At 38.6% G+C, this 28,000-nt stretch overlaps 1 protein-coding gene across 4 annotated transcripts; it reads left to right on the plus strand.

The window, feature by feature from the left end:
* Nucleotides 1–27,997, plus strand: OAT (ornithine aminotransferase, mitochondrial). Of its 4 annotated transcripts, none has more exons than XM_004244921.5 (10): nucleotides 1–323; nucleotides 16,797–16,905; nucleotides 18,467–18,697; nucleotides 19,135–19,294; nucleotides 19,409–19,464; nucleotides 19,761–19,913; nucleotides 20,024–20,121; nucleotides 20,913–20,993; nucleotides 21,332–21,565; nucleotides 27,648–27,997. In XM_004244921.5, the coding sequence occupies exons 1-10, from the start codon at nucleotides 187–189 to the stop codon at nucleotides 27,796–27,798; spliced, it is 1,410 nt and encodes a 469-aa protein (XP_004244969.1). In that variant the 5' UTR covers nucleotides 1–186; the 3' UTR covers nucleotides 27,799–27,997. The 4 variants fall into 4 exon arrangements, with proteins under 4 accessions (XP_004244969.1, XP_010324918.1, NP_001334070.1 ...); XM_069287639.1 differs by having other exon boundaries at nucleotides 136–323; nucleotides 16,330–16,905; XM_010326616.4 differs by lacking the exon at nucleotides 20,913–20,993 and having other exon boundaries at nucleotides 46–323.
* The last annotated feature ends 3 nt before the right edge of the window (nucleotides 27,998–28,000 follow it).

The following is a 28,000-nucleotide window of genomic DNA, read 5'->3' on the forward strand; positions in this document are numbered from 1 at the left end:
GACGGTGGCAATATACGTCACGCAAGAAAACAAAAGAAAGAAGGAAAAAGATAAATTGAAGCAATCGAGACAATTCAAGATATACACGTATATTGAGGGCTTCATATTAGTTATTGATTCTTATTAATTTGGTCTGGGTTCATAAGAGAGGGGAGGCGGTAATTTGTTTCTAAACTCTGGTCAACAATGGCGATGAAGAGACCTTTACAGTGTATGTTGAGAAGAAATTGCACGAGAGCAAGTTTTAGTGCTCTTCCTGAAGGCAACCCATCTTCCCCTTCTCAAAACCTCATCAACCTCGAGTCTCAATGCAGTGCCCACAAGTAAATTATTTCTTCCTTTTCCTTTTCTTGCTCACTATTGATTTTTTTTCTTAAAACTTCCAAATCTGTTTCCTGTAAAATTTTGAGCATGAATTGTTTATGAATATTTACTGAGTTTCTTAGCATAAATGAGATTGGGTCAAAAACTACCGGAATAGGTTAACGAAACTGTAGCTCCGCCACTCATCTCAAGAGTTGATTCTGGTGTTTGTTCCTGTTAAATATCCTGTAGAGTGTGTTTTAGTTGGGATAGGGAAGTTATTTAGTGTTGAAAATTCATTGTTGTTCCCTTCTGCATCTTGCATATATTGTTATAGGTACTTCACATTCCTAATGCATCAATTGTGTATGTCCTGTAATTCTGACCTTAGTCTAATGTACGGCACAGTCGTCAGTCAACAGGTACTCCCAAGTCCTTGAAGTGCTACTTACTGTGGATAGGTATAGTAGAATTCACAAAACTGCAAGTACTAATGCAAAATTGTAGATCACTAGTCATTTTTGTCCTACTTTAAGGCATTTAATTCACAGGCCCAAATAATTAATTATCTTAATCCTAGTATGCTTCAGTGAACTTCAACATTGACCAACATGCTGCTGGAGTGAGTATCATTAGGAGTGGGCTATTATAAAGATGATGAATGAAATATAGCAATGCTTCTTGGGCTGAGTTCTTAATTCTCTGAAGCTAAGGCCTTGTTGAATTGTGAGATTTCACAAAATCTTAATGGCTTGGATCTTGTAACTGGAGATGAGAAAGATTTCGAGTGATCCCATCTGGTCCATCACCTCTTCATTCAGGGATAGGGAAATTAGGACTCCAAGGGGTTGACAATATATAAGTGGTTTGTTGTTATTACGCGGTCATACTGCTGCTGATGTTTCAATGAGATTTAAAAAGGAGGTTATCTGCTGTAGTGAAAAGCAAAAAAGTAAGATGCATTAACTTTGTGGTCAACTACTCGTGCTTTTACTGGGAAAAGGATGTCATATTAATTGTGCACTTAATGAGTGATCATATATCAGATTTCTTGCTCCTTTTTTTTGCAAATGGCTTTTCCATCTAGGAGTGCTTCCATGAATAGCTTAGTCAAACGGATCCTCGTAAGAAAGTTGAACTATGGGAAATGTCTGCTTTGTCTCATGCAATATTTGGATATATGATTCATGTGACTTCCGAACCACTTATCTTTTGGATTGACTCATTTATGTGTTCTGATGTAGCCGTGTACTTAAACAAGTAAGTCGATAATGACGGTAACTAATGCAAATAAAAGAGGTGCACAATTTATCTGGTTTGGTCGATAAGAAACTTATGTCCATGGTGGAGAGGACCAATTCACTATATCACCAAGTATACAAAGGAGCAAACTAGAGATGATTAGAATACTTGTGAAAAATCTAGAATATATGTAAATATAGGAGGTAGCTTAATTTACTCCTATTGTAATTCGGTATTGATTTCCTTTCTTTTTAGGACATGCAAACATTGTTATTTAAACCTCAATAGCTTGAGGGAATGATCAAATTGAGTATCTCATTTTCTCTTCCGTTCACATGGTATCAGGGCCCCGTAAAGGCCAACAACATATAGGAAGAGAAAATTTCAAAATTGAAGATTTTTTCTGGCAAACTCACGTTTACTTAAAGAGAATCTTGTATTCGTAAGTGTTGCAATCAAGCCAATTCCCACCATGAGAATCGGACTCTAGTGAGCTAATCCGGCCATTTCTGTCGCAGTGTTGTCAAATGAGTGCTTAAGCCTTGAAGTGAGGCTCAAAACATATTGAGCGTCTTTCCTTCCTTAATGTGTGCTTTAGTGTCGTCATCTAAGTTCTGAGAAATGCTTTTCCTTGCCAATGAGCCTCTTCTCAAGAGGCGACTTTTAACTATTGACATGTACTTTATCATAATTTCTTCTCAATTACTTTCTCATATGTCTGGCATTCATGTTTATAATTATTAGCCTTGGACTAAATTATACATTTGTGTTTTTCTCCCTTTGCACCTCTTTTATTAAAGCCCACACTCTATTTGCGCTTAAAGCACATAAGGAGGAATTTTTTGTGGAATGGAGAAAAGGAGTACGAAGGTTTTCATTTTGTTGAATGGAAGACTGTAATCCTATCAAAAAAGCATGGCGGTTTAGGCATCAAAAATTTGGGAAAACATAACAAAAGCTTGCTTATGAAATGGCTGTGGAGATTCCCTAAAGAAGAGCAGACATTGTGGGTGAGGGTGATCCAAGAAAAATATGAGAAGGAAGATTTCTGGAAGACCAAAGAAGTTTTCTCTGCTTATGGCATCAGTTTGTGGAGGTCAATCAGAAACTTGGGGTATGTTTTCTTTAAAAGAACAAGCTTCAATGTAAAGAGTGGAAGGAAGATCAATTTTTGGGATGATGATTGGATAGGAAATGACAGTCTCAAGCAACCTTTTCCAGATATTTACCTACTAAATTAGCAATAGGAGTCTACTCTACAAGAAGTATGGACTCCTCAATGGTGGAACCTAACCTATAGAAGACTGATGCAAGATTGGGAAGTCGAAACATTGGCTGAATTTTATGGCACCTTAGATCAGTATACAAGACCAAAGAAAGGAGATGATACTCTCAGATGGAAGTGCCATAATGAAGGTTTATTCACAGTCAAATTTGCTTATAAGAGTTTGAATCAGACGGGGTCTCAAATCAGTTTCTTTCCCTGGAAGCTTATATGGAAAGTAAAAATTCCCTACAAGGTGATAGTATTCACTTGGCTGGTAGTGAAAGAGGCTGCTCTAACGCAAGAAAACCTCATGAAGAAGGGCATACAAATGTGTCCAAGATGTTTTTTTTGTGAGCAAAAGACAGAGACAACCATTTGTTTTTACTCTGTAAAGTGGTTAGCCAATTATGGAACTTCGTTACTAATTTCAGAGGCATAAGGTGGACTATGCCTAAAAGGACAGGTTAGGCTCTAGTAAGCTGGAACTATAAGGGGGTGTGGTAGCATGGACAAAAACAAATGGAAAATTGTCTCAGCAGTGATATGGTGGACCATTTGGAAGGAGAGAAATTCGAGATGTTTTGAAAGTGTTAGCAGCCCTCTGAATAGGATTAAAACAAACTGCATTATCACTTTTTGCTACTGGTGTAGTTTGGAATATATAGATGATTTTGTAGTGACTGTAGACATCTTAGGATCCTTGTAAGATGAGATAGGACCTTGAGATAGATTTGTTTTTTGGGTTGCTGAGCCTACTCTGTTGTAAGTAGCTCTGTGATGTAAATTTTTGGGACCCTAGCCTTAGTGTTGAAGATTTATACAAAAACTTGTTACCATTGTCAATAAAAAACCTTAGATCTTTTCTTGCCCCTTTTGCTTTTGATAACACTGCTTCGTCTACATCTGACGCCCCACAGGCTGAAAAGATCAGGGTAGAATTCGATGAGATTTGTCTGAGCACTGGTGCGTGAGCACAATTTAGGCCACTTTCTGGTTAGATTCTTTTTCTAGATATGATTACCTGCTTTTTCCGACACTATGCATTCAACTTTCATCTAATTTCAATCACTTCTGGCAATCAAATCTATCGATTTTTTGTGGAGACAACCTAGTTTTTGTAATTTTCAATGATTTTTTATCCAGTAGGGTCGCCTAGTGATTCTGAGTGGATATATGCCTGCTACACTATTTTCCAACCACCTTCGGTGAGGGAAGTCTATTTTTCGGCTTTTGCTTTAAGAAAAATGTCACTCAATTAAGATATATGTGGTTCTAAACATATGATTTCCAGCATCCCATATCACTCGATCACCACATTCCCTTGATAGGTAGTGTAAACTACTTATCTTGGTCTTCCTCTGTTCAGTTATGGTGCAAGGGACAATGTGTCAAGGTAACTTGGTTAAACATGCTAAAGACATTAATGAAAAAGATAAGGGCGAATGGGGGAAGGTTGATTGGGTAGCCTATTGTAGAAATCTAGTGATTTCGAAATTGATGTCGTTGTCTCGACCGTTCCGAATTTTCTTGTTAATTTGAGATGAAGCAGGTGGGCTATAAACAAATGACATCTCTTGCTTTTATAATGTAATTTCTTGTTGAGTAACCTTGAAACATGATTCAGATATGTCTACTAATCTTGGATAGGTTTAGGTAGTTATAGAAGAAATTAATGAGCTAATGCCCACTAATCAAGTGTTTAAAACAATAGAAGCAATGTGAGCAAGTGTTTTTAGTTGTTACACTTGCTGGAATTTCATTTAATCTTGACTCCATATGTGATCAAATTTTGGCTAGCCCCACTAATCGTGTTGTGGATGACTTGTTTGCTCAATTTCCATGTCTGATTGCACCACCTTTGTTGTCTATGTCACATCCAGGTTTACTCCCTAGACGTAACCGGCGTCGTCGTCCTTTTGAAGGACTAAGACTAGCCTCTTAGTTTCATGTCATTACATTCATAGGTGGAAAAGTGCAAAATTTTTAGAACTTTTAATTATTACTACTTGGAGGTTTACATAGACCTCTACATACACATACTATATATTCATATCGAGTATACATAGACCCTTCATATAGGAAGGTTACATAGTCTTCTACTTTTATTGCACATACATATATAAGAATATAGAGATAGTCTCAATGTTTGTTTCATCTCATACCATCTACACGGAATATCACAATATGGGCATCACCCTTATATCAATTCAACAAGACCATGTATAGGCCATAAGAAAGTACAATATTCAAATAACAAGGAAAGAAATGGTAGAGTCAATAAGCTCACAACAAAATCCGAAGCTAGAAGATGGCATTGCCCTCAAAAGTCGAAGACCTATCCCACTTGGATGAAAGGAAGAATCCAAGCCTTCAACAATGACGCCTCCCAAAACTCTTCAACGATGGGAACCTAAAATGTTTAGGGAAAAGGGAAGAAAATGGGGTTAGTACTCCACATGTACTAAGTATGAGATTTTATGCACATATACAAGCAAATTATGCAAAAAGGGAGCTTTTAGTTAGATCATGCCATTTTACTCCTTAAGAACTTATGCACAACCCATAGTTAAGGAAGTCAAATGTATATCAACACGCTTGAATCCATAATATTGTGTACTCTATCACCAAGTAATATCATCACAGGCATGAATAAGAGTAATCACATAAATAGCAAAGTAAGGTAACAAATCATAAATTCCCATAGAGTCAACAAGTGCAATGACCAAGTAAAGCCTCATAACCCTACTTAATCAAGTCACCCAACAAGAACTATAATTAGTATCGTACTCCACACAATATAATCTCATATATTCATAAATTCATATCTTTAGTAATAAAGACCGTTAAGGCCATTTGCATGTTCATAAGCATCATAATCATCATATAAAAACATTTACATTTAACACCATCCATATACATAATATTAACTTCCCAAAGCTCTCATCAAGGCAAACTAGTGCAAGGCATAGGTAGAGTCCCATACCCCTACCTAGGCTAAGTCAAACCCCTCAAATCACTTTAGTTAGTCTATACTTCATTCTTTCATTTTAGTTTAGGGAACACTCGCTTTAACCGACATAGATCACTTGAGCTAAATGTGGAATCCGGTGTGATCCTTATGCCGATGGAAGGTGGTCTACCGGCCAAGGTAAAACTCCTATAAACATAGCTTTCTAGGTGGATCCACTAGCTAGTATTCTATGGTGACAACATAGTTTAAGGAACTAAGAGATAGGTATACGCTCTACATACCATTTAGTAATTGGGGCCTCACCTCATGGGAATCATTGGACGAGAATCCCTCAAAGGGGAGTCAACATCACTTATAGACCTATAGGGTAACACTTCCTCTATGGAAAGCCATCACCTCCCATTTTCAAGTTCACTCGGTTCTAAGCCAAGACCTTTTATTGAAATGTCTTTAAGCCTTTAATTATCAATCATAAGTTAATTTAGGCCATAGGGTCTACCCCTTGTATAATCATCATCATCAATAGCTCAATAAGAATTGTATGAGTATAAGTCCTTTCATCACAATTCATATAAGTGAGGTTAAGGCTTTAGCATTTTATAACATATTCAGGCACATTAATAATTTTCACCATCCTCATAGCACATATACCTTAATCAACCTCACAACATAGTCAAGACATTTCAATTCAACGTCATACCACCCTATAATCCTAGTATAAGGCATACTCTAGGTGTAATATCAAGACTTAATAACAATTAATCACAATTGGAAGTAAAAATAGAGATTCTAAGACTTACCAAGTCTTCTTCATAACCTATCATCAAGGTCTTACCATCAACCCATAACTCAACCCAACTTGGGGAGTAACATCATCACACAATGATAACCAATAGAATAACAAGACCAATTGCATCTCTATAACACAATTCATCTTTAGATCACAACTTGAGACAAGGTAAATAGGCTAATTTCACATTATAATTCATAACCTAAATCACATCTCAAGATCTAGCATGATAGGCCTATAATTCATCTTAATTAAATCATAATAACACCATAGGATAGTAATCAAATCAACAAGCAACTCAATTGAATGATCACAACAAAATATAGGTCAAGATCATAAACAAGTTGAATTACATATTAATCTACTCAATATAACCCTAAGAATTCATTAACAACTCAATCCATAACTTCAGTTTCCTAATTGAATAAGACTCAAAAGAAAACTCAACTTTTTGAAATATCTTTTGAAGGAACCCTTTGAGGAAAGGATCTCAAAGGTGAATAGGTCCCATACCTTAATGTTTCTTAATAATTTGATGAAGAATTCACCCTTTTCCAGCCCCCAATTCACCTTCCAAGCTAAGCTTCTATGGAGTCTTCCAATTAGAGAGAGAAAGCAGAGAGAAGGAAGAGGGTTTATTTGAGAGTACTGTTTTGATTAATGAGGGTTGAGGGTATTTATAGGACTTAATCAACTTAATTAGTCACTCTTAAATCCCCAACTAACCCCTAAACTACTTAATTAATTACATAAACTTAATTTAAACCGTGCAGGAATTTGCAGACCCCATCGATGAGACCTCGATCGACGGACCGGTTTATCCACCGATGGTCCGTGCTGCACATCCGTATGTTCGGTCAGAGACTGGTGCAGGCGAGGCTTTTCTCCAATTTTCTTAGTGTGGGACGACGGTTGCATCGACGCCCCATCGATCCACACACGAATCGTAGCCTGCACTTCTGCATTGTGTTGATGATTGCAGGGACTGTGCAGGTGAAGGGACCTTCTCCACCAGCCTAAGTGTGGGATGAAGGTGGCATCAACGCCCCGTCGATCCAAACACGGGTCATCGTCTGTCCCGTTGATGCGCACTGCCAGGCAGTGTTGCATCAAACTGCAGGGGTCCCCCTCAGGGGCCCTTGGTTGGTCCTTGGGGAGTCATACCGGGCGTTTCAATCATGGAACAACTCGGAACACCTATTAGCTACCTTTCCACTCATTTTCGTACATTTTTTACTCCTAGAAGTTAGTCAAAAAGGCTAAGGCACATTGACATCCCTTTAAACCAACTTCCCGGACGTTTTGGTTCTTAAACCTCCTAAAAGACCTATCTCCATTAACAATGGACTTAAAAACGGTGTTTAGACTTTATGACATCTATGTTTGGCTTTACAATGAGTGTTGGATTTTCAAGATGTTGCATTATCCCCCTAAGGAACGTTCGTCCTCGAATCACACTAAAATTTTTTGAAGGAAGGAATAAACCCAAGACTAGCAGCCCAACCAATCAACAATATCAATTCAACATAAAACGTGTCATATCAACAAGACAAATATCAAAACTCATATTACCACACATAAGGCTCAAAACATTTCATCATGAGACATTTCCTTCTCACAACCATTATGAGCTCAACATACATTACATGAGTCAATTTGCACAAAGTTCGACTTAACAACATGCTACCTATCATTTCATGAAGACTCACCATATCAAAATGCACAACATAACTCAAAACAAGCAAAAAATGAAATTTTAAGTCAACACTACAATAAAGTTACTTTAAGTTTCTTTCAAAATGCATAATGTGCAAAACTTCACCCAAAAATTAAGAAATCACATGACCTTGTCATAATTATATAATTAAAAAGAATGGCTAAACTTAATTCTCAAAAAGATGAGGATAATGTGACTTCATATCTGTTTCGGCCTCCCATGTAACACCCTTAACTTATTGATTTATCCATAACACTTTTACGGATACAACCGCTTTACCTTAACTTCTCGTCTTGCATATCAAGAATTTGAACTGGAACTTCCTCATAAGAGAGGTTATCCGTGGCACCAAGACCCTCAATAGGAAGAATAGACTCGGGATCACCGATACACTTTTTCAACATAGAAACATGGAAAATCGGATGAACCGAAGCCAATTTACTAAGAAGTTTCATTTCATAAGCAACCTTACCAACCCTTTGCATATTTCATAGGGGCCCACATAACGAGGACTCAATTTCTCTTTCTTGCCAAATCTAACCACCCCTTTCATTGGTGAAATTTTCAAACACACCTTATCACCTTCTTCTAACTCCAAATCCCTTCTCCTATGATCGATGAAAGACTTTTGCAGACTATAGGCTGTTTGCAACCGGTTCCTTATGATATGAACCTTTTTTGAAGTCTTATAAATCAACTCGAGACCAAGAAACGATGGCTCACCCACTTCAAACCATCCAATGGGAGACCTACACCTCCTACCATACAAGGCTTTATAGGGAGCCATAGAAATGGATGAATGAAAACTATTGTTATAGGCAAACTCCACCAAAGGTAAGTGTCTATCCCAACTCCCTTTAAAATCAATGATGCACGCCGTAAACATATCTTCAAGGGTTTGTATCACGCTCCGCTTGACCATCCATATGGGGATGAAAAGCGGTGCTCAACTTTAACGTAGTACCTGACCCTTTTTGGAACGACCTCCAAAATCTAGATGTGAATTGTGCGCCCGATCCGATATGATGGATAACGGAATGCCATGGCGGCACACAATCTCATCTAGAAAGATTCTTGCATAATCCTCTGCCGAATATGAAGACTTAACGGGAATAAAGCGAGCGAACTTAATCAATCGATCCACAACCACCCATATGGAATCATATGACTTTTGGGTTCGAGGTAAACCTACTACAAAGTCCATATTGATGTCTTCCCACTTCCAAGTAGGAATTTGGATCTCTTGTAGTAAGCCACCCGGCTTTAGGTGTTCGACCTTTACTTGTTGGCAATTCGGACACTTAGCGACAAATTCTGTTACGTCCCTCATTAGACCTTCCCACCAATATATTTTCCTTAGGTCATGGTACATTTTTGTCGACCCCGGATGAATTGAGTAGCGGACCCATGTGCTTCTTCTAAGATTCGATTCCTCAACCTATCTACATCGGGAACACATAGTCTCCCTCGGTATCTTAACACACAATCCCCTCCCCCCCCCCCCAAAAGGAGAATGATTCATTCAACTTGCCAAGAATCGACCCTTTCAATTCCATTAAGGCTAAATCAAGGTGTTGTTTGGACTTCACCTCAACCACTAAAGATGACTCAGAGTTATGATGAACTATGACACCCGGTCCGGAGAACCTCACCCCCAACCTAGCCAACCTATGTACTTCCCTTGTTAGGCCCTTTTTGGCTTTATCAAGATGGGATACACTACCCATATCATCCGACTTGGGGCATCCGCAACTACATTAGCCTTGCCGGGGTAATAAAGGACACTCATATCATAATCTTTCAACAACTCAAGCCACTTTTTTTGTCGGAGATTCAACTCCTTTAGGGGGAACACATATTGGACTCTTATGATCTGTAAAAACATCAACATGAACCCCATACAAGTAATGCCTCCAAATTTTCAAAGCAAACACCACGATCGCTAATTCAAGGACATGAGTGGGGTAATTTCTCTCATGTACCTTTAGTTGCCTAGAGGCATAAGCTATCACCTTCCTGTTTTGCATAATCACACACCCCAAACCCACTCGGGATGCGTCACAATACACCACAAAACCCTTTGTACCCTCCGGTAAGGTCAACACCGGAGTGGAAGTAAGCGTATCTTTCAACAATTGGAAGCTCTTCTCACATGCCTCCGACCACTCAAACTTTTTACTCTTTTGGGTCAAAAGAGACGCAATGGACGCGAAACCATCCACAAACCTCCGATAGTAACTCGCTAAACCCAAGAAACTCCTAATGTCAATCGGAGTCAATGGTTTAGGCCAATTTTTCACCGCTTTCGTTTTCCTTGGGTCTACTTCAACTCCCTCACTAGAAATGAGGTGCCCAAGAAAAGTCACCGACCTCAACCAGAACTCACACTTACTATACTTGGCATACAATTGATGTTCTTTAAGGGTTTGTAATACTACCCTCAAATGACCCATATGATCATCCTCATTCTTCTAATATACCAAGATATCGTCAATGAAGCAATGACAAATGAATCTAGGTAATTTCGAAATACTCTATTCATTAGGTCCATAAATGCTGCCGGAGCATTAGTGAGACCGAAAGACATGACCAAGAACTCATAATGTCCATACCTAGTCCGAAAGGCCATCTTTGGTATATCCTCCCCTCTCACCCTAAGTTGATGATACCCCGACCTCAAGTCTATCTTTAACAAGTAACTCGCCCCTTGGAGTTGGTTAAATAAGTCATCAATCCGAGGGATAGGGTACTAATTTTAATGGTGACCTGTTGAGTTGGCGGTAAGCAATACACATTCTCAAAGACCCATCCTTCTTTTTGACAAATAACACCGGAGCACCCCATGGAGATATACTAGGTCTTATATAGCCTTTGTCAAGCAAATCTTTGAGTTGAGCCTTCAACTCCTTCAATTCGGCCGGAGCCATCCGATAAGGAGGGATTGAAATGGGATTTGTTTTCGGTAGCAAATAGATACCAAAATCAATTTCCCGTTCATGAGGAATACCGGGAAGGTCATTAGGAAAAACCTCCGAAAACTCACTCATTACGTGGACCGATCAATAGGAGGAATTTTGGAATCCAAATTTTGTACTCTTACTATGTGATAGAGACAACCCTTTGAGATCATTTTATATGCTTTTAGACAAGATATGATGCGACTTCTAGGAATAAAATTCCCCCCCTTCCACTCAACAACGGGTTCATTTGGGAAGTTATACCTCACCACTCTTGTCCTACAATCAATGGATGCAAAACATGCATGCAACCAATCTATACCCAATATAATATCAAGATCAAGCATATCGAGTTCTACTAGATCAACATAAGGAATTCTATTGGGCAATGAAATAGGACAATTTCGATAGACTCTTTTAGCAACAACCGACTCTCCCACCGGAGTGGACACTAGAAAGGCTCATGCAAAATATGTGGGAAGGTATCAAACTTTTAGCTACTAGAGTTGTAACAAAGGACAAAGTAGCACCCGAATCAAGTAAAGCATACACATCAAAAGTAAAGATTTTTAACATATCGGTCACCACGTCGGGAGAGTTCTCTTGTTCACCCCTAAAACGAAGAGCATAGAAGCGGTTCTTCTTTGGAGCATCACTAGAACCACTTGGTTGTCCGATCTTCTCTTGCCCTTTAGCACTAGGACAATCTCTCACCTTGTGGCCATTTTTGCCACAACCAAAAGCAAATCCCCGTTCCTATCAAGCATTCACCAAAATGACCCTTTCCACATTTGGCACAAGAAGGTTTCTCATTGGACGAACTCCTAATCTTCCCTTTTTGGACTTTCGACCTAGGGCCTTGTTATCCCTAGCCTTAGGAAATTTGGATGGAACTTGATTTGAGAATCTCTTCTTGAATTTAGGCTTGTCTTGAATCTCAAGCCTATTCTTTGTAGCTCCACCCTCAAAAGACCTTACCCTTTTTGAATCCCTATTCTTCCTCTTAGTTCTAGCCTCCTCCACCCCCCCAGCATGCACCATAAGACGGGAAATGTTCATATTGTCATGTAACATCACCGAATGACATTCTTTTTGTAAGTCATTCGATACACCCGTCACAAATCGACTCATTTCGTCTCTAGGATCGGAGACCAAGGAAGGAGCATATTTAGCCAATTAGATGAACTTCAAGGAGTAATCATGAACACTCATACCCCCTTGGCGGAGGTTATTGAATTCCACCACTTTTTCCTCCCTCATCTCTCTAAAGAAGAACCGATCTAGAAAAGCCGCCCTAAAAATCTCCCAAGTCACCGGACCACCCCTCAAAGGCCTATTATCCCTTCATTGGACATATCAAGTTTGAGCCACATCTTTGAGTTGATATGTGGCCAACTCGGCCTTCTCACTTGAAGACACCCCTATAGCATATAATATCTTGTAGACCTCATCAATGAATTCTTGGGGGTCTTCATCAATGTTAGACCCATAGAAAGTAGGAGGATTCATTTGAGAGAAGTCCCTTAGACGGAAAGCCATAGTAGTGACTTGTTTATGAGGATGGGGAGCAATATCCCGATTGGCTTGGGCTCAGTGTTTTGGGAAGCGAGAAGCGGAAAAAAGCAACGAGGGCTTGCTTCACAGAAGCGTGAAGCGTGAAGCAAAGTGCACGCTTTTTTAAAAAAAAAGCGACATTTAGTATAAAAATCAAAAAATATTAAATAACTAAATAGAGGTAATATAGTCTTAGATTGAAAGAAATTACATAGGCAAAAATACTCATAAGTCATAACATAACATATAAAGCAAAAAATCAAAAACATAATTAAATCATAATGATTCAAACTCCTATTCTTCAACAAGGCTGCTAGACTGATCACAAAAAAAAAAGAATTGAAAAAAAACCCAGAGGAGGCAGTAGTGACCGGTCAGTAATTAAAAACAGAGTAGGCAGCAGAGATGAAAAAAAGAAGAGAAGAAGTAGAAAAAATTAGAGTAGTCGAAACTCAGAGAGATGAAGCACAGACGAAGATTGTATATTTCAGGAGAAAAGAAACTCATAGAGATGAACTAATAAACATTAGCTAAAAAAGAGATGATCAAAAAGTTACCTACAGTCGCGGTCGAGGTTGAAGAGAGAGGCAGCCTCAGTCGAGATCGTCAGGAGAGAAAGAAGGGAAAGAAGTATTGTGAAAGAAGAGTCGCGAGGGGAGAAAGAAGGGAAAGAGTCGTGAAAGAAGAGTCGTGAGGAGAGAGAAGGTTATATTTCAGATTTTTTTAAAAAAAAACCTAATTTTTTTTAAAAAAAAACCCTAATTGTCGCTTTTTTTTATATAAAGCGCGCTTTATGCGCTTTTGCCTTAGGGTCGCTTCTCGCTTCTTCATCTGAAGCGAGAGCTTTTTTCAGATCGCCTCGCCTCAAGATAAAAAAGCGCACAAGGGTCGCCTCGCTTTGAAGCGCGTTTTTCACAACACTGCTTGGGCTGTCATAGCTTGGGCTTGAACCGTCGCGGCTTGTGCTTGAGTAGTCATGGCTTGGGCCATTTGAGTAAGAATAGCCCTCATCTCCGCCTCCGTCATAGGTGGAGGGTTAGCCGGGGCTTGATCAACATTAACATTCTCCTCAAGTGGAGGAACTTGCTCATCATAGGGAGGAGCTCCCGCATTAGCAACTTCCTCCTCAAGTCTTTGAGCCGCATTCCTTCGAGTGTTCATGCTTCCTATAAGCACAACAATAGGATTAGATGCAAAAGCACACCAGAAGTATACTCTATTGGCACAATATAAGATTTCCAAGAAAGAGAGCGATTCCTAAGCATCATATAGGTTTCTACTCATAAGTGTGGCACGCTTCACAATTATGAATACAAACCTATGTAGACGTGGTAGTGAGAGAGACATAATTCAACGATATTCAACCTCATCCTCTGATACCAAGTTTGTCACATCCCCCTATACCGGCGTCGGCGTCCTTTTGAAGGACTAAGACTAGCCTCACTTTCATGTCGTTACATTCATAGGTTGAAAAGTGCGGAAAATTTAAAACTTTTAATATTACTACTTTGAGGTTTACATAGACCTCTACATACACATACTATATATTCATATCGAGTATACATAGACCTTTCATATAGGAAGGTTACATAGCCTTCTCACGTACATATATAAGAATATAGAAATAGTCTCAATGATTGTCTCATCTCATACCATCTACACGGAATATCACAATATGGGCATAACCCTTACATCAATTCAACAAGACCATGTATAGGCCATACGAAAGTACAATATTCAAATAACAAAGAAAGAAATGATAGTCAATAAGCTCATAACAAAATCCAAAGCTAGAAGATGGCATTGCCCTCGAAAGTTGAGGACCTATCCCACTTGGATGAAAGGAAGAATCCAAGCCTTCAACAATGACGCCTCCCAAAACTCTTCAACGACCAGAACCTAAAATGTTTGGGGAAAAGGGAAGAAAATGGGGTTAGTACTCCACATGTACCAAGTATGGGATTTTATGCACATATACAAGCAAATTATGCAGAAAGGGAGCTTTTAGTTAAATCATGCCATTTTACTCCTTTAAGAACTTATGCACAACCCATAGTTAAGGAAGTCAAATGTATATCAACACGCTTGAACCCATAATATCGTATACTCTATCACCAAGTAATATTATCACAGGCATGAATAAGAGTAATCACATAAACAACAAAGTAAGGTAACAAATCATAAATTTCCATAGTGTCAACAAGTGCAATGACCAAGTAAAGCTCCGTAACCCTACTTAATCAAGTCACCCAACAAGAACTATAATTAGTATCATACTCCACACAATATAATCTCATATATTCATAAATTCATATCTTTAGTAATAAAGACCGTTAAGGCCATTTGCATGTTCATAAGCATCATAATCATCATATAAAAACATTTACATTTAACACCATCCATATACATAATATTAACTTCCCAAAGCTCTCATCAAGGCAAACTAGTGCAAGGCATAGGTAGAGTCGCATACCCCTACCTAGGCTAAGTCAAACCCCTCAAATCACTTTAGTTAGTCTATACTTCATTCTTTCATTTTATTTTAGGGAACACTCGCTTTAACCGACATAGACAACATGAGCTAAATGTGGAATCCGGTGTGATAAGACCTTACGCCGATGGAAGGTGGTCTACCGGCCAAGGTAAAACCTCCTATAAACATAGCTTTCTAGGTGGATCCACTAGCTAGTATCCTATGGTGGCAACATAGTTTAAGGAACTAAGAGATAGGTATTCCCTCTACATAACAATTAGTTGATGTTACTTTCTTTGAAGGTCAGACATACTTCACATTTTATTTTACTGAACATCTGGGCATCTTTGAGATTCTACTAGTTCCATTTTCTGGGGATCCTGTCATAGTTGATCCTTCCACCCTTCCCCTTCCCCTTCTACACCTCCATCTTTTTCAACTCCACCTCCATCACTATCGACTTATCATCGTCATCCACGCTCCTTATTCAGTCCAGATGAGCAGTCATTACCTACAGGTTGCGGATTTGTCTACAGAAAGTTCTTTCATTGCTACCGGAAAAAAATATTTGTTCTATTCATAACTCTCTATCTGAATATATTTGTATGAGCTACCATCATTTGTCACTAGCCCATGTTGTCTTTGTCTCATCACTATTATCTGTTTTCATCCCTAAGACTACACTTGAAACTCTTTCTCATCAAGGTATGATTGAGGAGGTGTCTGCCTTACACTCCATTGGTACTTGGGAGCTCGTTCCTCTATCATCTGGTTCTATTCCTAAGGTGAAATTCTTTGTCATCTAAGTTGGTAACAAGCTATGATTGGGGATATGTTTGCTTTACACTCTAGTGGTACTGGAGAGCTCGTTCCTTTAACTCCAGTTGATTGTCACTGGGTATATACCATGAAGGTTGGCCCCAACGGACAAATTTTGACTGTCTAAAGGCTTGTCTGTGGCTAAGATTGCTTCAGTCCATAACTTCTTATCCATGGTTGTTGTTTGCCATTGGCCTCTCTACCAATTGGATATTAAAAATGTTTTTCTGCATCAGGATCTCAAAGATGAGGCATATATGGAGCAACTGTGTAGTTTTGTTGCTCAGGAGGTGTGTAAACTAAGATAAGCACTTTATGGCCTGAAACAGTCTCCTCAATTTTGTGCCTCTTTTATTTCCTTCAAATCCAGTATTACCCACTTGGTTTGTTTAATTCTACTCTACCACAACTCCGGATCATTGAAGTTTTGATTCAAGTTGCAGATTCACTTTTCATTGAATTCAGAGCACTCATCTTAAACAAGAAAAAATAATATTAGGAGTTGCACTTTAACTTCGCGATAAGGTATACTTGGAAGTAGCACAAGTTTTGCAGCTAATACTTGAATAAATATTCTTTCTTGTGAATGTTTTCTAATGTGACAGCTCAAGCATGTTAATTCTTTTGTTATTTTACGAAAAAAAATAGAACTTATATGGGTGGTATAGCGTTGGAAATACTGATTCTTCTGACTGAATTGCAGTTACCATCCGATTCCTATCGTTTTTTCGAAAGCTAAGGGTTCATCCGTCTGGGATCCAGAAGGAAAAAAATATCTTGATTTCCTCTCAGCTTATTCTGCTATCAATCAGGTAAAGAGAGAGATTGTTTTTGACTATTTCCTAAAGTAGGTAGAGTCAACTTTGTACTATTCTTTATTGGTCTTCTAGCATGCACTTGCACAGCTCCCATAGATCCTGTTATTCATTCGAAAAGTTGAAGGGAAGTGTAGTGTCCATTCTTCCAATGCTATGTCACCAGGATATACATTTTATACACTCAGTGCTGCGTAGGATGTGCAGTTCAGGGCTCTTGGTTTCATTTATCTGCTTTGTTAGGTTCGTATTACCAACCAAGATGTACATTTTATATACTCACGACAGTATAGGACATGCAGTTCAGGGCTCTTGGTTTCATTTATCCGCTTTGTCAGGTTTATATTACCAACCAAGATGTACATTTTATGTACTCACAATAGTGTAGGAATGCTGTTCAAGACTCTTAGTTTCATGTATCCACTTTGTTAGGTTCACATTACCAATGATTTACTCCACCTAATAAATTTGACATTATTGTCTTGGCATAGAGATAAAGCAATCAACTTGTCTTACTAAAGAAACGTAAAGTAGTTGATAATATTTACGCTTTATCATGTTCATATGTTGTTAATAGTACTCTCTCCGTCCCATTTTATGTGGCAACATTTGACTGGGCACGGAGTTTAAGAAATAATGAAGACTTTGATATGTCTACCAAATTACCCTTCAAAAACGTAAACTTACTTTTCTCTCTCCTCATAAATGTATTAGAGTACTATCTTTAAAAGTAAGTGGGACCAACAAGGGTAAAGAATAATTGTATCTTTAAATATTTACCATATAAGGAAATGTGACATTTTTTATGGGACTGATCAAAAAGGAAAGCCACATAAATCGATCGGAGGGAGTACCTTTCTCAAATAGTTGTAACCACACAAATAGGATACTAAATGTAAGGTTTTCAAAAATCAGTCTTCAGAGCTTCCAGAATTTCATAAGCATGCTAACATTCATATTTCTCTGTATGCACCAGAAAAATAAATGCCCAAAGAACTATAATTTACCCTACACACAAGGCACCAGTTTGTATTTCAAAACACCTCCTGTATGTCTCTTTCTACAGACCCTCCACATGTAAGCATTGATGGACTTCTGTAGACATCACTCTTTGCATTTCAAAAGCTTCCATGGACATTCTCTACATCTCCATAGCCGTATCACAATGGAAAAGTAGGTTTACAGTTGTATCCTACGATGTTGCATACATTTGCAGAAGTATTGAAGTGATCATCCTCTTTATATTGTCTAAAGAAAGATACCTTTAGTGATGCTCATTTTCCACACCCCTTTCATCTAAGCAAAGAGGTTGAAAATGCAATTTGACTTGATCTAATATTTGTTGATTGTTATAGTATCAAAATGTTACTTTGATAAAATATTCATTACACGATGGTATAGTTTCCAATTTCTAAATGGATTTATTATTCTTGAAATATTGCAGAAGTGGAGGATAATATTTTTACAAGTGTATGAAATATTTTCAGGTCACAGAGATTAAAATAGAGCAGTACTATGAAGATTTTCATACTGAATGAAATTTCAATTTTATTTCCAGGGACATTGTCATCCGAAGATCATGAAAGTATTAGCAGAACAGGCTCAAATGCTCACTCTCAGTTCTCGTGCCTTCTATAATGATAAGTTTCCGGTATTTGCAGAACGTATAACCAGCATGTTTGGATATGATATGGTGCTACCTATGAACACTGGTGCAGAAGGGGTAGAAACAGCTCTTAAGCTGGCAAGGAAATGGGGTTATATGAAGAAGAGTATACCGAAAAATGAGGTTAAAAAAATATACCTTACTACTTTCTTTATGAGAGGAAAATATACCTTACTACTTCATGCATTCGGTTTTTGTCAGGAAGTCAAACTTTAGCAGTTTTCCTGATTACATGCATAGCAAATTCAGTTAGAGATAGATCTCTTAAAATGCATATATGAAAAACAATTTCCTTTTCTTTACTAAGTTATTCAAAGTCTTACAAAAGTTTCTGGTTGTCATGTAAATGTTACGAAAAGTTGAATCCTGAACCTGCTGCATCCTGTTTTGTGTGTGTATTCCTACTTTGAAATTCAAGTCAACTCTATGTTTCCAGGCATGCATAATTGAACTCCACCTGAAAGTTTCCTAACGACACCATGAAAGGCCATATCCTCTTTACTAAAATTGACCTGGATATCTGTCTAGACTTTTCTGATACATTACTTTTGCATTTGCAGGCTCTCATTGTCTCGTGCTGTGGCTGCTTCCATGGTCGTACATTGGCTGCAATCTCCATGAGTTGTGACAATGAAGCTACTCATGGATTTTGGCCCCTATTACCTGGGCAACTTAAAGTTGATTTTGGAGATTCGGTTGCCCTTGAAAAATTATTCAAAGGTACGTAAAGGTGATGGATCGATCTTGGCAAAATAATGGTAGTCAAATACATCCTTCCTAATTGCAGACATAGTAGTTGAAGTTCATTATTTTTCACTATTTTATGGTTTTCAGAAAAAGGAGATCAGATAGCTGGCTTTTTGATTGAACCAATTCAAGGAGAGGCTGGGGTATGTGTATTCTTCAAACTGAAATGATAAAAATATATAGTGTGTCTTATGGTTATATCTAATATGTTTTAACAAGAAATTTACAAATATTTGCTTGGAGTGTGAGCTACCTAACCTCAGCCTGGTATTTTCAGTCTTTTCCATGGCCATTTATTTTTTAATGTTTTGCTCATACCACCTGGAAAGGGCAGTGCATGCAGGAAGATATTGTCACTATGTGGTTATTGTCACTTGTCCGGATGGAAAAATTATCTGTGCTTATTATGTTACCACACAATATTTGCCTTCCTCTGCAGGTTATAATCCCTCCGGAAGGTTACCTGACGGCTGTTAGAGATCTTTGCTCAAAGTACAATATTTTGATGATTGCTGATGAAATACAAAGTGGCTTGGCACGCTCTGGTCGATTGCTGGCTTGTGATTGGGAAGAAGTTCGTCCAGATGTTGTTGTAAGATAGTTATTAGTTCTTATAAGAAGACAATTAAATTTTTTTGAACATATGCTACTTGCTTGAGTTTTTGTGGTGATGTTCCTAAATTTTGAAAATGTGCTGTGCAGATATTGGGAAAAGCATTAGGTGGTGGAGTCTTGCCTGTGAGTGCGGTGCTTGCAGATAAATATGTTATGCTTTGCATTCAGGCTGGAGAGCATGGAAGGTTGCAAATTGCTAATTGAGAAGTTTTCATAACTGTTTGTTAATTTATTTGACTTGCAGTTTATTTTGGACAGAGTTTGTTGCTCTGGAAAGATCAAGTTATGCATTCCATACTTCTCAAGTTATGTGACTTTCACAATGTTTTTATATATATCTATAAATGATGCCTTGCTTGTTGCTCAAAAAATAATAAAATGATGGTGTGCATGTTAATGGATAAAAATTCTTTAAAATCAACACTTTATGGTGCTTTAATGGCTTGGAAAGGTGATAAAAGAATGGAAAAGATACTCGAACCCAAATGAGTAGGATTAGGATAGTTTAGTCAAGGGCTATCAGGGTAACAATTGCTTGTAATTCTTCTTCATTATAGAACATTACAAAGATTTTATTCTAATTCTTTTCAGCATGGATGTCCAGTTTCTTTCGTAAATAGTTATACTAGTAATCATAGCTAGTCAAAACACCAGCTAGCAATGTTGACTACCAGCTTTGGCCTTCCAATGGCCTCGAGGTGAAAATTTTTTGCAAACTAAAACCATATTATGTCCCGGTTCTACTATTCAGTAGATGTATTTGAATAAATAGTATGTTATATTTGAACTCCTGCTCTGTGTGTGGTTTACCCTTGTGATTTTAAGTTGACTTGATTTGGGCTTATAACAGAGATTTTGAACTTGATATACCCCTACCACTGTTCACTGCAGCCACGACTGTGTGTGTTTTCTATTTTTTTACATTAATTTGTCTCTGTTTCATGATACATATCTTTTTTCTATTCAAACACAACAGCACTTTTGGGGGGAACCCATTGGCCAGTGCAGTTGCAATTGCATCTTTAGATGTGATTAGAGACGAAGGACTTGCCGAGAGGTATCAAATTCCTTGCTTCACACCAGATGTTTTGTTGCATATATTGTACACTAATCTGCCCCTGCCCAAAGGGTAGGATGTTGTGGGGAATGGTAGGGATTTTTCAGAAATCACATCAAACTTAAGATGTTTAGCATGAAATGCTCACCATATGGGGAACGATTCCTCTGCTCATAAGTGGGCTACACTTTTAATTCTGGGATACATTGATAGTAGTTTTGTGGTCTTTGTCATAAATCTCTTTTATATTAATCACCTGTTAGATCCTGCATTCACATTTCTTGATAATGAGCAACTTCCGATATCATAATCTGTACAAATTGTATCTTTGATAATAGATCTGCTCAAATGGGAGAACAACTTAGACATCAGCTGATAAAGATTCAGCGGCAATTTCCTCATTTCATAAAGGAAGTTCGAGGGAAAGGCCTATTCAATGCTGTGGAGCTTAATAGCAACTCCTTATTACCTGTGACAGCTTATGATATATGTATGAAACTGAAAGAGAGAGGCATTCTTGCTAAGCCAACTCATGATTCTATAATACGCTTGACGCCCCCCCTGTCAATGAGGTATGCCTTTTTTTCTTAATCTTATAATTGCTTAATTTTACCCCTTTTTAGTGGAGATCTCAATATCATTTCTTGTGAGAAGATGAACCTAGCTAGAGATCATCTGAGAATCAGTAGAATAATGCTCTCTTTCCTTTTTCTTTTTGGTGGTAGGAGTATGATTCCGGCTATAACTTGTAGACAAATTTTCTTCACCTTTAATATATCCACTTGAACTATCTTTTATAGTGTCTCTACATAGTTATTCATTCTTTTCACCATTCCTTTTTGTTGGAGGAGAAGGTAGAAATTTCTCTCAATTTTACTGAGTTGGAGCTAGCTACTAGCTAATATGACATCTAGCATAACTCAACCCCAAAAGTTAGCTCATGAGGGGAGGATTGCTCAAGTCCATATAAAGAGATCATCAGTCCATTCCCCAACCATTGGGACTTTAACCCACTCTAACACCCCCCTTTCACGCCCAAGCTCAATTGGACTGTGGATCGGAAGCCCAAACGAGGATAGACGTGACTCAGATACCATGTAAAGATATGACACCTAGGCTTAACTTAATCCCAAAAGCTAAGTTAGATCATCAGGGGAGGATTGTCCAAGTCTATATAAAGGGACGACCAGTCCTTTCCCCAACCAATGCTTTTACCCATTCTAACAGCTACAATATATGGAAGTAGCTCTAACTCTTTCCAATGTCCTTGCGGGTGTTTGTAGAACATTGTGTTGTTGGCTTGCTAAATGTAAAAATTCATATCCTTCTAGAACTTAAATATAGGAAATTTTTAATCAGCTAGAATTAGCATGTTAAATTATTTGGACCCATGTATCTATGTCAATTATAAGAGTTATCATTCATATGATTAGACTTTGTTTCTGCGGTTGTATCATAGAATATATTAATGTAGCTGTCGTTTTTCTTTCTTTTCCAGGATAATCGTATCCTACCTTTTTAATTGAAAGTATTGTAAAATCGTTAATGTTTGTTGAATAAAATCAAATAAGTAACTTTCAACCCCTAATAGAACTCAACATTCTACTTGAAATTATGAAATGCAAATACTTCTCAATGCCAACTTATTTTTACTCTTTTTGCTGGCCAAAATTTTGTCCCAATAGATTTTCCTGGCAAAATTTTAAACAACGCGCCAAGCAATACGTATTGCAAGATGTGTGTATGTTTTTTTGTTCACTAGGATTTTTCCTAGTAAGGTTTTAACGAGGTACATTATCTATGGACATCCAAGGGGATTCTTAATGAAACATTCACTGATTTCTCAATTTTGTGGTCCACCATGATAGAAATATTTATTTTTGAATATTGACCTTCCATTTTTAGTTGTTATGGAAGTTTGTTGTTGATTTTGCATTAGTAGTAAAACTTGACATAAGAACTCAAATTATTCAATCAGAAAGTTTTTGCAATTGTCCCCAAACAAAATCATCTCATACGACCTAAATTCTTTTTAATGATTAGTGGTCTTCTCACTTTAGCGTGGAAGTTGTAATCAGAGTTGTCAGGCACGGTTAATGCATGCTTAATGTCACTGACTTAGAGTATTTGCTATGACTCCGTGCAGTCCTCGACGACTTACTCACTATTTTCTCAAGATCTTGTAAGTTCAAGAAGCCTTAAGACTCGGAAAGCTAAGAGAATGCTTTGAAAGACTTAGAAAGAAAGAGAACTTTTGAAGAAGGCTTTTGTATTGCTTTGGATAATGCTTACAACTTTGCTTGGTGCCTTTGCAAATGAGGTGCACCTCTATTTATACTACTTCCTAAGGACTAAAGTGCAATTAATATATACTTTAGAAGTCCCTAAAATATAACTTTGGTCCCTTTTCTAGAGAATTCTACTGCCTTGGGACCTTCTCTAGCCTTCTTGAGAGTTCTAAAGTATTCTAGAGTTCTCCGCTCCATGACCATGAGTCATTGGAGGTAGGGGTCGATCATCGTGTGGCAGCGCTAAAAGAACTCTTGCCCGAGAATGATATCAAATATGTATAAAAGAGCGACGACAAAGTTTGTTTTACCTTGCCACTTTACCAACGTGATGCTTACTCATTGGGCGACCCCGCACACGGGAGTCGGTGGGGCGTTAACTGTCTTGAGGCGGGTGTTGCTTGGAACAATGTTCAGCCCTAACCTCTCTGCCGCCGTCTTGGTCATGATGTTTGCTTCAGCCCCGGAGTCTACCATGGCACGAGCTGGTCGTTCGTTAATGGAGATGTCTACATATTGCTGAAGTCTCCTGGCTTCTCGGTCTGATTAGCTATCGCATCGCACGGTCCAACCATGCCCAACTGCATCGTGCCCGCGTCTTGCCCTTGCTCTTGTGCGTCCTTCTCCTTTCGTTCACATAGGATGGCACCAAGGTTCTTTATCTCGGGGCACCTGGTATAGCCGTGTGGTCCTCCGCATATGTAGTATTCATCTCCTTTGTTGGTCTGCGCCTGCTTCTCCGTATAATTTTGGCGCACGAACCGCTTGCTGTCCGATTTGTGGGGGTCGTGTTGCTTGAGGTGGGCCTGCTTCTCCTTGCCTCGGCCACGGTCTCCCCCACCTTTGGCATGACTACTTCTTGTATCCTTGCCCTTCGCGTTGTCATGCCGTTCATGCTTGAAGTCCGTCAAGGACTCGGCTTGTGTGATGGCTTCGTCTATGGTCTTGATCTGACGCCGCTCCAACTCTGTCTTGGCCCAATTCTGTAGTCCGTCCATGAAGTGGAACGACATGTCTTCATCCGTGAGGTTGGGAATTTGAAGCGTTAGAGTTGTGAACTCCTTCACATACGATCGAATGCTTCCTGTTTGCTTCAATTCCCGGAACTTGCGCTTAACCTCATACACGACGTTGTTAGGGAAGAAGGCTTTCTTGAATTCATCGCGGAATTGCTCCCACGTGTTTATGGTGCACGTCCCCTTCCCGATCTCAGCCTCTTTGCGCCTCCACCATAATATAGCCATCTCGGACAAGTACAACACGGTAGTGTTGATCTTGTTCTCGTCACTTCTCACCCGACTACACTTGAAGTAGTTCTCCAAGTGCCATAGAAAGTTTTCCACCTCTTGAGCGTCACGGATGCCTTTGAATGTAGGTGGCTTGGAAGCCTCAACCCTGGTCTCCCTATCACAGTCAGGTGGTGCAGATCCTCCAGCCCCCACGCCTTCCTTGAGTGCTTTTACTTCGACCTTCAGGGTCTCGATCGTGCCAAGCGCTTCCGTAAGCTGACGCTCCAAGGAAGTGATGGTCTCCTTTGCGTTAAGCACATCCATAAGCCGACACTTCAAGGAAGTGATGACCTCCTTCATCTCGAACTCCGCCTGCTGGTGACCCTCCAATTCTCGGTCTTCTCAAGGGTGAAGTCCTAAAGGGTCTTGAACTTGCTGTCCGCCACGTTCATGCGTCGACCTAAGATCTCGACGGCTTGCCTTGCTACTTCCACTATTGCGACCCATTCTTCTCCAGCGGGGACGTCTATGGCATCTTCGCTCATTTCTTCGTCACTTGCCTCGGCAGTCGAGGGTGGATGAGACGTTAGCGCCTCACTAGTTGTGAGTTCGGGAAGCACCTTCTCATTACCCTTTTGATGTTTCTTCCCTTTTCGGTTCTTCTTACCACCATCCAAGCGGACGTTGGTGGTGCTAGCGGCGTTTACGTCTCCTTCTGTAGCCATTCCTTTAGTATCAAACCTGCTCTGATACCACTTTTTCACTGACTTAAGAGTATATGCTAAGACTCCGTGCGGCTCTCGACGACTTACTCACTAATCTTTCAAGATCTTGTAAGTTCAAGGAAGCCTTAAGACTCGGAAAGCTAAGAGAATGCTTTGAAAGACTTAGAAAGAAAGAGAGTTTTTGAAAAAGGCTTTTGTATTACTTTGGACAATGCTTACAACTTTGCTTGGTGCCTTTGCAAATGAGGTGCACCTCTATTTATACTACTTCCTAGGGACTAAAGTGCAATTAATATTTACTTTACAAGTCCCTAGATTATTTATACTTTGATCCCTTTTCTAGAGAAATTCTACACTGCCTTGTGACCTTCTCTAGCCCTCTTGAGAGTTCTAAAGTATTCTAGAGTTCTCCGCACAACTCTCAAGGAAGCCTTAAGACTCGGAAAGCTAAGAGAATGCTTTGAAAGACTTAGAAAGAAAGAGAGTTTTTGAAAAAGGCTTTTGTATTACCTTGGACAATGCTTACAACTTTGCTTGGTGCCTTTGCAAATGAGGTGCACCTCTATTTATACTACTTCCTAGGGACTAAAGTGCAATTAATATTTACTTTACAAGTCCCTAGATTATTTATACTTTGATCCCTTTTCTAGAGAAATTCTACACTGCCTTGTGACCTTCTCTAGCCCTCTTGAGAGTTCTAAAGTATTCTAGAGTTCTCTGCACAACTCTAGAACAATCTGCCCCATTTCGGACGTGGAATCAGGCTGAAATTGTGGCGGGACGTCACATTAAGCTCTAAAGGGAGGATTAAAATGTGTTGAGCGCTTCACCTTGCTTAATATGCACTTCAGTATCGCCATCAAGGTTCTATGGGACACTCTACCTTCCAAATGAGCCTCTTCTAAAGAACCGATACTAAACATTTGATATTTAACTTTATCGTGAAAAAAATCAATTTCTTTGTTCATATATTTATCATTCATGCTTTTAGTTGTTTAGTCTTGGACTAAACAAAAATGAATGTATTTTTCTCCCTTTGAGTTTTTTTTTCCTCGTTAAAGCCCCCACTCTATTTGCGCTTAAATCCCCAACGAACCAGACTTTTTTGTGCTTTTTTGCTTTTAATGATTATATTTTGTGATTAATTATTTTAATTTCCACATATGGAAAATTTCGAAGTACTATATTCTGTGAAGGTTTTTTATGGAGGTGGTACAACAAGATGGAGGAGTTATGATGGTTTTTCACTCACTTGGAATATTTTGGAATATTTTGTTTTATTAAGGTAGTTACAAGATGATGTGATTACACTGTAATAATGGAGGGAAACTACACTATCTATGCTTTTTCAGGAAGTAAAAAGAGAATTATGTAACTATGTGGCCACAAAAATATGTTAGGATGTACTGCAGAGTCATGTAGTAGTTGCTCGTATTGTTGTCAAGTTCACGGTATTTGCTCCCAATTCAGTTGAGATATGCTGTTTTAGTTCCTCCCCTTAATGGAACGTCACAGCTGTACATAACAGCACTACTAATCACTCGTTGCTCCTCTCACAACTTTCTGCATGATGTTGCCTTTTTTTTATTCTTGTTAGTAGTTGTTGCAAATGGATTATCATATATGTACTGTTGTAAGAAGATTTTATGCAGCAAGTTTCAAAATGTTACTCTTGTGCCTTTTCTATGTAGCAAACCCAGAAAGTTCATTGGATTTTCTACTGTAGAAATTCAAATTCAGACATCTATGAAGTTTGGGTTGAATTTAGCTATCCCCATCACTTCGTGGACAGGAAATTACTAGGCAAATGTTCATTATTTGAAAATTACTATCATCCACTTGCATTTATTAATATTTTTCTCTAGATTAATGCATCTTTATTGCCAAACTCTCAACACTTACTAGTATGTGTTTTACGTTCGTGCCTTTCTGAATCTTTTCTTATATGACTTAATTTTAGGATCTCTATCTAACTTAGCTTACTTGCTGTTTTTGATGCCACTGAAGCGCTATTTTGTGTTTCAATTGGTTTCAAATTATAAATTACCTCAAAGAGCATAGCAAGGTAAGCCATTCAAGAAACAGAAGCAATGCATTTGTAACCATTTGTTTTGTCTTGGCACTGCAATATTTTATTGTGGTTGAGGAACCACAAGTTAAACGTCATCAATTCTTTTCCATTTCAGTCTATTCCACTATTTTATCCCTCATCCAATTCCCAAATCTCTTTAAATAGCTGACTTTTTTAATAGTATAGGGTAAACAGGGCATCTTTTATAAAATAGACAACGGGATGTCCCTATAGGACGATAGCAGTAGGCTCGGTTCATTAAATGTAAATCTTAGTGTGTTTCTGTGCTCACTATATCCTGATATATGTGTGACTCAATTCTGTTTATGCTGTATTCACAGTTTGGAGGAGCTCCAGGAAGGCTCTAATGCCCTGCATGATGTTTTAGTACATGATCTACCAAAGATGCAGAAAGAGAAGCCAGCAACAGTCTCCCATGCTACCTCCAATGTGTGTGACCGGTGTGGCCGTGACTTATATGGTTCTTCATAATATTTAAACTAGAGGTAGCTTCCATAGATAGAAGTACACCCCGTCTTCTACGATTCATATCAATCCATATAATCATCTTTACTGACATCGTAGGAAGTATCATCACAACACTACAGAACTCTGATTTATGCTAGAAATCAGAACCGAACTAATATATGTGAGTTCCGAGAAATGCAAATAAAGTTCTCTTCTTCTAGTACCT

This window comes from Solanum lycopersicum, chromosome 8 (assembly GCF_036512215.1).
Source record: "Solanum lycopersicum chromosome 8, SLM_r2.1".
NCBI classification, from domain to species: domain Eukaryota; kingdom Viridiplantae; phylum Streptophyta; class Magnoliopsida; order Solanales; family Solanaceae; genus Solanum; species Solanum lycopersicum.